Source organism: Nerophis ophidion, linkage group LG28, assembly GCF_033978795.1.
Source record: "Nerophis ophidion isolate RoL-2023_Sa linkage group LG28, RoL_Noph_v1.0, whole genome shotgun sequence".
Classification (NCBI taxonomy): Eukaryota; Metazoa; Chordata; class Actinopteri; order Syngnathiformes; family Syngnathidae; genus Nerophis; species Nerophis ophidion.
In genome coordinates this window covers 14,431,069-14,445,552 of record NC_084638.1, presented here as the reverse complement: position 1 = coordinate 14,445,552, position 14,484 = coordinate 14,431,069, and the positions used below count along the sequence as shown (strand labels likewise).

Here is a 14,484-nt window from a genome sequence, read left to right as displayed (position 1 = left end):
ATCTCACAAGACCCTCGGGTGCCGTGAATGTCAAGCAAGCTACGGAATTTGCCGCCAATGTTTTTCTTGTAAAGTGTATGGAAGCTGGATGAATTAAATGCCAAAAACCAACCACTTTCATGTGGTATTGTACAGAAAGGACAACTTTTTTTCTCCTCCATTTGAAAATGTGGGCGTTATCATCATTACTGTCTGATTCCAATCAATGCAAGTCATCAGAATCAGGTAATACACCAACTTATATTCTTGTCTTCGTGAAAGAAAGACATCTATATGTGTTACACATGCTTGTATTATCATTAAACACATTTAACTTGTTTACAAAAATGTCTCTTTCATAAATAAATAAATATAAATGATATATATAAATGAGGTAGATCCCTCGAGTTGGTCAATTGAAAAGTAGCTCGCCTGCAGAAAAAGTGTGGGCACCCCTGCTCTAACCACTAGTCCACTAGGCCACTGAGTAGATGCACGTAGCTAAAAGCAACTCCGTGAGAACGAATACTCGAATATCACAATATAGTTGTTTTCTATATCGCACAGAGACAAACCCGCAATCTATTGAGTATATTTGATATATCATCCAGCCCTAGGTTAGATACATCCATCCATCCATTTACTACCGCTTATTCCCTTTTTGGGGTTGCGGGGGGCGCTGGCGCCTATCTCACCTACAATCAGGCGGAAGGCGGAGTACACCCTGGACAAGTCGCCACCTCATCGCAGGCCCAACACAGATAGACAGACAACATTCACACTCACATTCACACACTAGGGCCAATTTAGTGTTGCCAATCAACCTATCCCCAGGTGCATGTCTTTGGAGGTGGGAGGAAGCCGGAGTACCCGGAGGGAACCCACGCATTCACGGGGAGAACATGCAAACTCCACACAGAAAGATCCCGAGCCTGGGATTGAACCCAGACTGCAGGACCTTCGTTTTGTGAGGCAGACGCACTAACCCCTCTGCCACCGTGAAGCCCGGCTAGATACATGTATACGCTATAAATAAGTGTATATATACCGTGTTGTGTTACTTTACATGCATCCGGCCTCCCAAGTTTTGACAACCCTGCTTTATACCTTACTTAGCAAGTGGTGTTATCATCCACTAAGATCCTCAATAATGTGAAGCCATGTATGATAATTTTATTTTTCAGGAAGAAAATGAAATTTCTCTTCATTTCAACCACACTGTGCCCCTGTTGAAGACGCTTGGTATCACTGCAGATGCTGGAATTGCACTGAATTTTGGGCATCCTGGCAACCAATCATATTATTGCAGAATGCATGGCAGTGCCCAAAACCAAAAGGTAATGTACTACATAACATACCCATTGAAACACACATGGGTCTTTAAAAACCCTTAAAACAGGGGTGTGAAACTCATTTTCTTTGGGAGCTACATTGCAGTTACCAGTATGCCCTGGAAGGGCTGCTTCTAACAGTAAATATACGTAAATATGAATGTACTGTAAATGTATATTGTGTCATATTTTTTATTTTTTAATGATAGGTAAATTCCTTTAAAATCATATATCAAGGTGACAGGCGGTTAGTTAGTTAGTGTCCTGACCCGACACCGATATCGGTCCAATATCCCCAGGCACATCAGAGATGCTCCCTCCCTCCCTACCTTCAAAACCACCCTAAAAACTCATCTCTTCACACTAGTCTTTCCTAGTCTTTCCAAACTGACCCTGCCCTTAGTGTTTCTTTATTCTTTTCCTTTTTTTTCTTTTCTTGCTTGCTTATCTTAGTTTTCTTTTGTAGTAAAGTTGTTTTTATCCCCCCCACACACACACAAATAAAGCGACTTTGGGTATTTAGAAAAGCGCTATATAAATCCCAGGTATTATGATATGTGCTTGCATATAAAATGTACGATAAAAGCAAGCAGTCCTGCAGCGTGTTTACTTGTCCAAACCTGGACAGCAAGTTAACATCGAAGTGCAATGACAATAAAGGTATATTCTATTGTAAATGTTCTCCTGTAAAAAGTTGCTCTTTTCTCGTTTTTAGTCAAGTTACTTACAAAAGATAAACATGGTTAGCCATTGGGTACTACGAGCTTGCAGCTGCACAACAGCTAAACACACAATAGCACACAAGCTTTAGTCTACGTCAAGGGTGTCAAACTCATTTTCATTGTGGGCCACATTGCAGTTATAACTCCAATTATACATTTGAATGCATTTTCCTATGCATTTAAATGTATAGATTGATGGATAACGTAATTACTCTATAAATCATTGGAACAAGTATTTTATTCTCAGAAAAAAGGTTTGAAATATATGTCAATATTTGGTTTTCCAAGCTTTTTCACCAATCACGGCATACTAAAAAGCTCAATATATTTTATCCATCCATCCATCCATCCATCATCTTCCGCTTATCCGAGGTCGGGTCGCGGGGGCAGCAGCCTAAGCAGGGAATCCCAGACTTCCCTCTCCCCAGCCACTTCGTCTAGCTCTTCCCGGGGGATCCCGAGGCGTTCCCAGGCCAGCCGAGAGACATAGTCTTCCCAACGTGTCCTGGGTCTTCCCCGTGGCCTCCTACCGGTTGGACGTGCCCTAAACACCTCCCTAGGGAGGCGTTGGCATCCTGACCAGATGCCGGAACCACCTCATCTGGCTCCTCTCGATGTGAAGGAGCAGCGGCTTTACTTTGAGTTCATCCCGGATGGCAGAGCTTCTCACCCTATCTCTAAGGGAGAGCCCCGCCACACGGGGGAGGAAACTCATTTCGGCCGCTTGTACCCGTGATCTTGTCCTTTCGGTCATGACCCAAAGCTCATGACCATAGGTGAGGATGGGAACGTAGATCGACCGGTAAATTGAGAGCTTTGCCTTCCGGCTCAGCTCCTTCTTCACCACAACGGATCGGTACAACGTCCGCATTACTGAAGACGCCGCACCGATCCGCCTGTCGATCTCATGATCCACTCTTCCCCCACTCGTGAACAAGACTCCTAGGTACTTGAACTCCTCCACTTGGGGCAGGGTCTCCTCCCCAACCCGGAGATGGCACTCCACCCTTTTCCTGGCGAGAACCATGGACTCGGACTTGGAGGTGCTGATTCTCATTCCGGTCGCTTCACACTCGGCTGCGCACCGATCCAGTGAGAGCTGAAGATCCCGGCCAGATGAAGCCATCAGGACCACATCATCTGCAAAAAGCAGAGACCTAATCCTGCATATTTATATCATATATTTTTATTTTGTAAAAAGAAATGCTAAAACAAACATTACCTATATATTTAAAGACACAACTTACTGTCAGCTTTGTTTATAGATGAGTACGTTATTATTAATTATGGGTTAAAAAAACAACAGCAAAATGCAAAAAAAAAAAAAAAAAGAGCAAAAAGACATAATGTAACCAGAAAAAGCAAATCAGTTGATACTAATCACACACGTTGTCCTTTATATCACAAAACTGAAATATATATATAATGTATGTTTTTATCTGGGTTTTAAATTGTATTACTAACAAAAACATTTATAAAGTGGCCCCCACATACTTTTCAGAATGCAACCTTGATTTACATTTTTTTCTTTATTTAATTTTTACTTTTTTTTTTTTACGCAAAAATATTCTGCAGGCCTTCAAAACTGAAGCTGCTGGCCGCACTTTGGTCACCCCTGTTTTAATACAATGTTTTATGCATGGTCCGATTATTCTCAAGTTTAAAAGACATGCAATTTTTCTGTTAAGTGGTAAGTATGAAAGATAAAGTACTTTTTTGATGGACATTATGCCAGGCCACATAAAATGAAGTGGTGGGCCAGATCTGGCCCCTGAACCGTGAGTTTGACGCGAAGGCAGTACTTAATGAATGTCTTTAAATGAACAATATTACTGTCTGAATCGGCACCATTGTCAATATAAACAAGTGGATATTACTTACATACACAAAGTCTACAAGGCAGAATTAGAAAGGATCCAGTAAAAAATGTGTTCGCATCATTCAGTTTACTGCGTCATGATCTTAACTTAATTTTAATTACTGAAAATACGAAATAAGGAAATATGTTTAGCACAATAAATTAAATGCTTTATAGACATACATAATTTTTTTAGGCTTCCACAGGTCACACAAAATAATGTGTGACCCCCCCCGGTCTTGAGTTTGACGTAAAGTGACAGAATCATTTTTGAATTACAGTTAAGTCAAGAGGTGACAGTGGAGAGGACGAACCAGGCAGTTACCGTGGAGAGTACTTTCAGACATTCATTGAACTACCTGCATACAATGGGAGTCCCTGGAAACAACAGTATCCAGGTAGATACAGTCAATCAGCAACTACCCATCAGGAAGGGACTGCCGATACGTATCATTTTTGTGCACTTTTTATGTTTAGGTCGAGCTTGTTTCCTCTGAAGGAAAAGCGCTGACCATAAAATCCCAATTTGGACATCAGCAAGCGGGACTGAGACTTGAGATGAAATCTTTTCCCATGACTAAAGAGATAATGGGAATCATGTGGCACAGTTTCTCATGGCTCCAGCAAAGAGGAGTGCCACGTAACATAGAGGTATTCTTTTTTTTTTTTTTTTGTCCTGTCCAGCTTCTCAGGCAAATCATATAGTTGATGTAGAGGCCCATATCAGCTGTTCAGATTTACTTTACAAAAAAGAGAAGTAGTATTGATAGGTATTCAATAAATACATTGTATTATATTTGTTATTTGTTTTTGGTATTTGGTCTTGTTATGTTTGTAAATAGGTTGATTGGCAACACTAAAAATGGTCCCCAGTGTGTGAATGTTGTCTGTCTATCTGTGTTGGCCCTGTGATGAGGTGGCGACTTGTCCAGGGTGAACCCCGCCTACCGCCCGATTGTAGCTGAGATAGGCGCCAGCGACCCCAAAAAAGGGAATAAGCGGTAGAAAATGGATGGATGGATATTCATTCATATTTAAGAACATATCTCCTTACTGTCTCAACGAAGTTCAAACACTTGTTTTTTGGTATTTGGTCTTGTTATGTTTGTAAATAGGTTGATTGGCAACACTAAAAATGGTCCCCAGTGTGTGAATGTTGTCTGTCTATCTGTGTTGGCCCTGTGATGAGGTGGCGACTTGTCCAGGGTGTACCCCGCCTACCGCCCGATTGTAGCTGAGATAGGTGCCAGCGACCCCAAAAAAGGGAATAAGTGGTAAAAAATGGATGGATGGATATTCATTCATATTTAAGAACACATCTCCTTACTGTCTCAGCGAAGTTCAAACACTTGTTTTTTGGTATTTGGTCTTGTTATGTTTGTAAATAGGTTGATTGGCAACACTAAAAATGGTCCCCAGTGTGTGAATGTTGTCTGTCTATCTGTGTTGGCCCTGTGATGAGGTGGCGACTTGTCTCCAGGGTGTACCCCACCTACCGCCCGATTGTAGCTGAGATAGGCGCCAGCGCCCCCCGCAACCCCAAAAAAGGGAATAAGCGGTAGAAAATGGATGGATGGATATTCATTCATATTTAAGAACACATCTCCTTACTGTCTCAAAGAAGTTCAAACACTTGTTTTTTGGTATTTGGTCTTGTTATGTTTGTAAATAGGTTGATTGGCAACACTAAAAATGGTCCCCAGTGTGTGAATGTTGTCTGTCTATCTGTGTTGGCCCTGTGATGAGGTGGCGACTTGTCTCCAGGGTGTACCCCACCTACCGCCCGATTGTAGCTGAGATAGGCGCCAGCGCCCCCCGCAACCCCAAAAAAGGGAATAAGCGGTAGAAAATGGATGGATTGATATTCATTCATATTTAAGAACACATCTCCTTACTGTCTCAAAGAAGTTCAAACACTTGTTTTTTGGTATTTGGTCTTGTTATGTTTGTAAATAGGTTGATTGGCAACACTAAAAATGGTCCCCCGTGTGTGAATTGTTTCTGTCTATCTGTGTTGGCCCTGTGATGAGGTGGCGACTTGTCCAGGGTGTACCCCGCCTACCGCCCGATTGTAGCTGAGATAGGCGCCAGCGCCCCCCGCGACCCCAAAAAAGGGGAATAAGCGGTAGAAAATGGATGGATGGATATTCATTCATATTTAAGAACACATCTCCTTACTGTCTCAACGAAGTTCAAACACTTGTTTTTTGGTATTTGGTCTTGTTATGTTTGTAAATAGGTTGATTGGCAACACTAAAAATGGTCCCCAGTGTGTGAATGTTGTCTATGTCTGTTGGCCCTGCGATGAGGTGGCGACTTGTCCAGGGTGTACCCCGCCTACCGCCCGATTGTAGCTGAGATAGGCGCCAGCGCCCCCCGCAACCCCAAAAAAGGGAATAAGCGGTAGAAAATGGATGGATGGATATTCATTCATATTTAAGAACACATCTCCTTACTGTCTCAACGAAGTTCAAATACTTGTTTTTTGGTATTTGGTCTTGTTATGTTTGTAAATAGGTTGATTGGCAACACTAAAAATGGTCCCCCGTGTGTGAATTGTTTCTGTCTATCTGTGGTGGCCCTGTGATGAGGTGGCGACTTGTCCAGGGTGTACCCCACCTACCGCCCGACTGTAGCTGAGATAGGCGCCAGCGCCCCCCGCAACCCCAAAAAAGGGAATAAGCGGTAGAAAATGGATGGATGGATATTCATTCATATTTAAGAACACATCTCCTTACTGTCTCAACGAAGTTCACACACTTGTTTTTTGGTATTTGGTCTTGTTATGTTTTTAAATAGGTTGATTGGCAACACTAAAAATGGTCCCCAGTGTCTGAATGTTGTCTGTCTATCTGTGTTGGCCCTGTGATGAGGTGGCGACTTGTCTCCAGGGTGTACCCCACCTACCGCCCGATTGTAGCTGAGATAGGCGCCAGCGCCCCCCGCAACCCCAAAAAAGGGAATAAGCGGTAGAAAATGGATGGATTGATATTCATTCATATTTAAGAACACATCTCCTTACTGTCTCAAAGAAGTTCAAACACTTGTTTTTTGGTATTTGGTCTTGTTATTTGTAAATAGGTTGATTGGCAACACTAAAAATGGTCCCCCGTGTGTGAATGTTGTCTATGTCTGTTGGCCCTGCGATGAGGTGGCGACTTGTCCAGGGTGTACCCCGCCTACCGCCCGATTGTAGCTGAGATAGGCGCCAGCGACCCCCGCAACCCCAAAAAAGGGAATAAGCGGTAGAAAATGGATGGATGGATATTCATTCATATTTAAGAACACATCTCCTTACTGTCTCAACGAAGTTCAAATACTTGTTTTTTGGTATTTGGTCTTGTTATGTTTGTAAATAGGTTGATTGGCAACACTAAAAATGGTCCCCCGTGTGTGAATTGTTTCTGTCTATCTGTGGTGGCCCTGTGATGAGGTGGCGACTTGTCCAGGGTGTACCCCACCTACCGCCCGATTGTAGCTGAGATAGGCGCCAGCGCCCCCCGCAACCCCAAAAAAGGGAATAAGCGGTAGAAAATGGATGGATGGATATTCATTCATATTTAAGAACACATCTCCTTACTGTCTCAACGAAGTTCAAACACTTGTTTTTTGGTATTTGGTCTTGTTATGTTTTTAAATAGGTTGATTGGCAACACTAAAAATGGTCCCCAGTGTCTGAATGTTGTCTGTCTATCTGTGTTGGCCCTGTGATGAGGTGGCGACTTGTCTCCAGGGTGTACCCCACCTACCGCCCGATTGTAGCTGAGATAGGCGCCAGCGCCCCCCGCGACCCCAAAAAAGGGGAATAAGCGGTAGAAAATGGATGGATGGATATTCATTCATATTTAAGAACACATCTCCTTACTGTCTCAACGAAGTTCAAACGCTTGTTTTTTGGTATTTGGTCTTGTTATGTTTGTAAATAGGTTGATTGGCAACACTAAAAATGGTCCCCAGTGTGTGAATGTTGTCTGTCTATCTGTGTTGGCCCTGTGATGAGGTGGCGACTTGTCCAGGGTGAACCCCGCCTTCCGCCCGATTGTAGCTGAGATAGGCGCCAGCGACCCCAAAAAAGGGAATAAGCGGTAGAAAATGGATGGATGGATATTCATTCATATTTAAGAACACATCTCCTTACTATCTCAACGAAGTTCAAATACTTGTTTTTTGGTATTTGGTCTTGTTATGTTTGTAAATAGGTTGATTGGCAACACTAAAAATGGTCCCCCGTGTGTGAATTGTTTCTGTCTATCTGTGTTGGCCCTGTGATGAGGTGGCGACTTGTCCAGGGTGTACCCCGCCTACCGCCCGATTGTAGCTGAGATAGGCTCCAGCGCCCCCCGCAACCCCAAAAAAGGGAATAAGCGGTAGAAAATGGATGGATGGATATTCATTCATATTTAAGAACACATCTCCTTACTGTCTCAAAGAAGTTCAAACACTTGTTTTTTGGTATTTGGTCTTGTTATGTTTGTAAATAGGTTGATTGGCAACACTAAAAATGGTCCCCAGTGTCTGAATGTTGTCTGTCTATCTGTGTTGGCCCTGTGATGAGGTGGCGACTTGTCCAGGGTGTACCCCGCCTACCGCCCGATTGTAGCTGAGATAGGCGCCAGCGCCCCCCGCGACCCCAAAAAAGGGGAATAAGCGGTAGAAAATGGATGGATGGATATTCATTCATATTTGAGAACACATCTCCTTACTGTCTCAACGAAGTTCAAACACTTGTTTTTCGGTATTTGGTCTTGTTATGTTTGTAAATAGGTTGATTGGCAACACTAAAAATGGTCCCCAGTGTGTGAATGTTGTCTGTCTATCTCTGTTGGCCCTGCGAGGAGGTGGCGACTTGTCCAGGGTGTACCCCGCCTACCGCCCGATTGTAGCTGAGATAGGCGCCAGCGCCCCCCGCGCCCCAAAAAAGGGAATACGCGGTAGAAAATGGATGGATGGATATTCATTCATATTTAAGAACACATCTCCTTACTGTCTCAACGAAGTTCAAACACTTGTTTTTTGGTATTTGGTCTTGTTATGTTTGTAAATAGGTTGATTGGCAACACTAAAAATGGTCCCCAGTGTGTGAATGTTGTCTATCTGTGTTGGCCCTGTGATGAGGTGGCGACTTGTCCAGGGTGTACCCCACCTACCGCCCGATTGTAGCTGAGATAGGCGCCAGCGCCCCCCGCAACCCCAAAAAAGGGAATAAGCGGTAGAAAATGGATGGATGGATATTCATTCATATTTAAGAACACATCTCCTTACTGTCTCAACGAAGTTCAAACACTTGTTTTTTGGTATTTGGTCTTGTTATGTTTGTAAATAGGTTGATTGGCAACACTAAAAATGGGCCCCAGTGTGTGAATGTTGTCCGTCTATCTGTGTTGGCCCTGTGTTGAGGTGGCGACTTGTCCAGGGTGTACCCCGCCTACCGCCCGATTGTAGCTGAGATAGGCGCCAGCGACCCCAAAAAAGGGAATAAGCGGTAGAAAATGGATGGATGGATATTCATTCATATTTAAGAACACATCTCCTTACTGTCTCAACGAAGTTCAAACACTTGTTTTTTGGTATTTGGTCTTGTTATGTTTGTAAATAGGTTGATTGGCAACACTAAAAATGGTCCCCAGTGTGTGAATGTTGTCTGTCTGTGTTGGCCCTGTGATGAGGTGGCGACTTGTCCAGGGTGTACCCCGCCTACCGCCCGATTGTAGCTGAGATAGGCGCCAGCGACCCCAAAAAAGGGAATAAGCGGTAGAAAATGGATTGATGGATATTCATTCATATTTAAGAACACATCTCCTTACTGTCTCAACGAAGTTCAAACACTTGTTTTTTGGTATTTGGTCTTGTTATGTTTGTAAATAGGTTGATTGGCAACACTAAAAATGGTCCCCCGTGTGTGAATGTTGTCTGTCTATCTGTGTTGGCCCTGTGATGAGGTGGCGACTTGTCCAGGGTGTACCCCGCCTACCGCCCGATTGTAGCTGAGATAGGCGCCAGCGCCCCCCGCGTCCCCAAAAAAGGGAATAAGCGGTAGAAAATGGATGGATGGATATTCATTCATATTTAAGAACACATCTCCTTACTGTCTCAACGAAGTTCAAACACTTGTTTTTTGGTATTTGGTCTTGTTATGTTTTTAAATAGGTTGATTGGCAACACTAAAAATGGTCCCCAGTGTGTGAATGTTGTCTGTCTATCTGTGTTGGCCCTGTGATGAGGTGGCGACTTGTCCAGGGTGTACCCCGCCCACCGCCCGAATGCAGCTGAAATAAGCTCCAGCACCGCGACCCTGAAAGGGATAAGCGGTAAAAAAATGAATGGATGGATGGATGGTATTGTTAAGTTCGTAAATAGGTTGATTGTCAACACTAAAAATGATCCCCAGTGTGTGAATATTAGTGTGAATGTTGTCTGTCTATCTGTGTTAGCCCTGGGATGATGTGGCAAATTGTACAGGCCCGAATACAGCTGAGATAGGCTCCAGCACCCCTCGCGACCCTGAAAAGGACAAGCGGTAGGAAAATGGAGGGATGGATGGCTTTTTGTAAAGGAAAAAATAAGCCATTTTGTGGTTTATGATTGTACATAATAGTACTAACTCCAAAACCAGTGGAGTTGGCATGTTGTGTAAATTGTAAATAAAAACAGAATACAATGATTTGAAAATTGTCTTCTACCTATATTTAATTGAATAGACTGCCCAGACAGGATATTTAATGTTGGAACAGGAAAACCACATTTTTTTTAAAATATTAACTCATTTTGAATTTGATGCTTGCAACATGTTTCACAATGCTGGCACACGTGGCGAAAATGACTGAGAAAGTTGGAGAGATTTTTAAGAGGCACGGAGTGTCTTATCACTTTAATGCAGACTGCCAAATTTATATTGGGATTTTAAAAGGCCCTCTGACAACCCCTACTTAAAGGGGAACATTATCACAATTCCAAAAGGGTTAAAAACAATAAAAATCAGTTCCCAGTGGCTTGTTGTATTTTTTGAAGTTTTTTTCAAAATTTTACCGGTCCCGGAATATCCCTAAATAAAGCTTCAAAGTGCCTTATTTTCGCTATCTTCTAAACCACTATCCATTTCCCTGTGACGTCATACAGGGCTGCCAATACAAACAACATGGCGGTTACCACAGCAAGATATAGCGACATTAGCTCGGATTCAGACTCGGATTTCAGCGGCTTAAGCGATTCAACAGATTACGCATGTATTGAAACAGATGGTCGGAGTATGGAGGCAGATAGCGAAAACGAAATTGAAGAAGAAATTGAAGCTATTGAGCAAATAGCTATTAACGCTATTCGGCCATAGCATGGGTGTACCTAATGAAGTGGCCCATAGCATGGCTGCCTTATTAGCATCGCCGGTAAAATGTGCGGACCAAACGATCAGGACTTTCGCATCTTGTGACACTGGAGCAACTTAAATCCGTCGATTGGTAAGTATTTGTTTCGCATTAAATGTGGGTATCTAGTTTCAAATGTACATACAGCTAGCGTAAATAGCATGTTAGCATCGATTAGCTGGCAGTCATGCCGTGACCAAATATGTCTGATTAGCACATAAGTCAACATCAACAAAACTCACCTTTGTGATTTGGTTGACTTTATCGTTGCAAATGCATCTGCAGGTTATCCATACATCTCTGTGCCATGTCTGTCTTAGCATCGCCGGTCAAATGTGAAGACACTCCGGTACATTCAGTCCGGGTCTGGCGGCTTATTTCTTGCCAGTGGTGCAACTTGAATCCCTCCCTGTTAGTGTTGTTACACCCTCCGACAACACACCGACGAGGCGTGATGTCTCCAAGGTTCCAAAAAATAGTCGAAAAAACGGAAAATAACAGAGCTGAGACCCGGTGTTTGTAATGTGAAAATGAATATGGCGGCTGTGTTACCTCGGTGACGTCACGTTCTGACGTCATCGCTAAAAGACCGATGAACAGAAAGGCGTTTAATTTGCCAAAATTCACCCATTTAGAGTTCGGAAATCGGTTAAAAAAATACATGGTCTTTTTTCTGCAACATCAAGGTATATATTGACGCTTGCATAGGTTTGGTGATAATGTTCCCCTTTAACTGTCTGCGACATCAAGGCTTGGTTAGCCCAGAATTTTTTAATAATGAACGAGGGAAAAACTGAAATTTTAGTTTTTGGTCCAGCCCTCACTGACTTGGGACCATTGCAAAATGATATGCATCCCAAAGTCACCAGCCTTGGCGTCACTATAGAGAGCGATTTTAAACTTGACAAACAAGTCAATGGCATTTTAAAATCGTGTTTTTATCATCTTTGTCTTTTAGCAAAGGTGAAACCGTTTTTATCTTTTAACCTTTTTGAACAAGTCGTGCGTGCTTTTATTTCAAGTCCCCTGGACTACTGCAATGCACTTTATGCTAGCATTAGCCAAAAAGCTCTCTCCTGGTTGCAGTTAGTCCAGAACGTGGCAGCACGACTTTTAACAGGGGCCAGGAAACGCGAGCATATAACCCCAATTCTTCAGAGTTTGCACTGGCTCCCTGTTCATTTTAGAATTTATTTTACAAACCCCGTTTCCATATGAGTTGGGAAATTGTGTTAGATGTAAATATAAACGGAATACAATGATTTGCAAATCCATTTCAACCCAAATCCAATTGAATGCACTACAAAGACAAGATATTTGATGTTCAAAGTCATAAACTTTTTTTTTTGCAAATAATAATTAACTTAGAATTTCATGGCTGCAACACATGCCAAAGTAGTTGGGAAAGGGCATGTTAACCACTGTGTTACATCACCTTTTCTTTTAACAACACTCAATAAACGTTTGGAAACTGAGGAAATTAAATGTTGAAACTGAAAGTGGAATTCTTTCCCATTCTTGTTTTATGTAGAGCTTCAGTCGTTCAACAGTCCGGGATCTCCACTTTCGTATTTTACGCTTAATAATGCTCCACCTATTTTCAATGGGAGACAGTTTTAGACTGCAGACAGGCCAGGAAAGTACCCGCACTCTTATACTATGAAGCCACGCTGTTGTAACACGTGGCTTGGCATTGTCTTGATGAAATAAGCAGGGGCGTCCATGATAACGTTGCTTGGATGACAACATATGTTGCTCCAAAACCTGTATGGACCATTCAGCATTAATGGTGCCTTCACAGATGTGTAAGTTACCCATGCCTTGGGCACTAATACACCCCCATACCATCACAGATGCTGGTTTTTGAACTTTGCGGCCTATAACAATCCGAATGGTTATTTTCCTCTTTGTTCTGGGGGACACCACGTCCTCTGTTTCCAAATATAATTTGAAATGTGGACTTGTCAGACCACAGAACACTTTTCCACTTTGCATCAGTCCATCTTAAATGAGCTAGGGCCCAGGGAAGCCGGCAACATTTCAGGGTGTTGTTGATAAATGGGTTTGGCTTTGCATAATAGAGTTTTAACTTGCACCTACAGATGTAGCGACCAACTGTAGTTACTGACAGTGGTTTTATGAAGAGTTCCTGAGCCCATGTGGTGATATCCTTTACACACCGATGTCGGTTTTTGATGCAGTACCGCCTGAGGGATCAAAGGTCCGTAACATCATCGGTTACGTGCAGTGATTTCTCCAGATTCTCTGAACCTTTTCATAATTTTACGGACCGTAGATGGTAAAACCCTTAAATTCCTCGCAATAGCTCGTTGAGAAATGCTGTTCTAAAACTGTTCGATGATTTGCTTACAAAGTGGTGACACTCGCCCCATCCTTGTTTGTGAATTACTTAGCATTTCATGGAAACTGCTTTTATACCCAATCATGGCACCCAACTGTTTTCAATTAGCCTGCACACCTGTGGGATGTTCCATATAAGTGTTTGATGAGCATTCCTCAACTTTATCAGTATTTATTTCCACCTTTCCCAACTAGTTTGTCACGTGTTGCTGGCATCAAATTCTAAAGTTAATGTTTATTCGCAAAAAAAAAAAAAGATTTTCAGTTTTAACATCGAATACGTTGTCTTTGTAGCATATTCAACTGAATATGGGTTGAAAATGACTTGCAAATCATTGTATTCCGTTTATATTTACATCTAACACAATTTCCCAACCCATATGGAAACGGGGTTTGTATATATACATATATACATCCATAAATACATACATACATACATACATATATACACATATATACATACATACATATATATACACATATACATATATATGTACATATATACATACATATATATACACATATACATATATATATACATATATATATATATATATATATATATATATATATATATATATATATATATATATATATGTATATACATACATAGTACATATATATACAGTATACATATATATATATATATATATATATATATATATATATATACATACATAGTACATATATATACAGTATACATATATATATATATATATATATATATATATCCTTTATGAAAACAATGCTTCCTATCCAACCTGAGGGATCTTGAGAGGTGCTGCAAAGAGGAATGGGCGAAACTGCCCAAAGATACATGTGCCAAGCTTCAAGCTTTTGCAAGAAAAAAAACGTTTATCAGTTTGAACATC

The 14,484-nt window shown here is 41.9% G+C and overlaps 1 protein-coding gene across 1 annotated transcript in view; it reads left to right on the top strand.

Moving 5' to 3' along the window:
- Positions 1–14,484, top strand: part of LOC133544917 (uncharacterized) — a 133,947-nt gene that overhangs the window by 94,487 nt on the left and 24,976 nt on the right. The window contains exons 30-32 of the mRNA XM_061890162.1: positions 1,164–1,316; positions 4,172–4,288; positions 4,368–4,541. Coding sequence (XP_061746146.1) covers positions 1,164–1,316; positions 4,172–4,288; positions 4,368–4,541 — 444 coding nt within the window. The remainder of the gene's footprint in view (positions 1–1,163; positions 1,317–4,171; positions 4,289–4,367; positions 4,542–14,484) is intronic.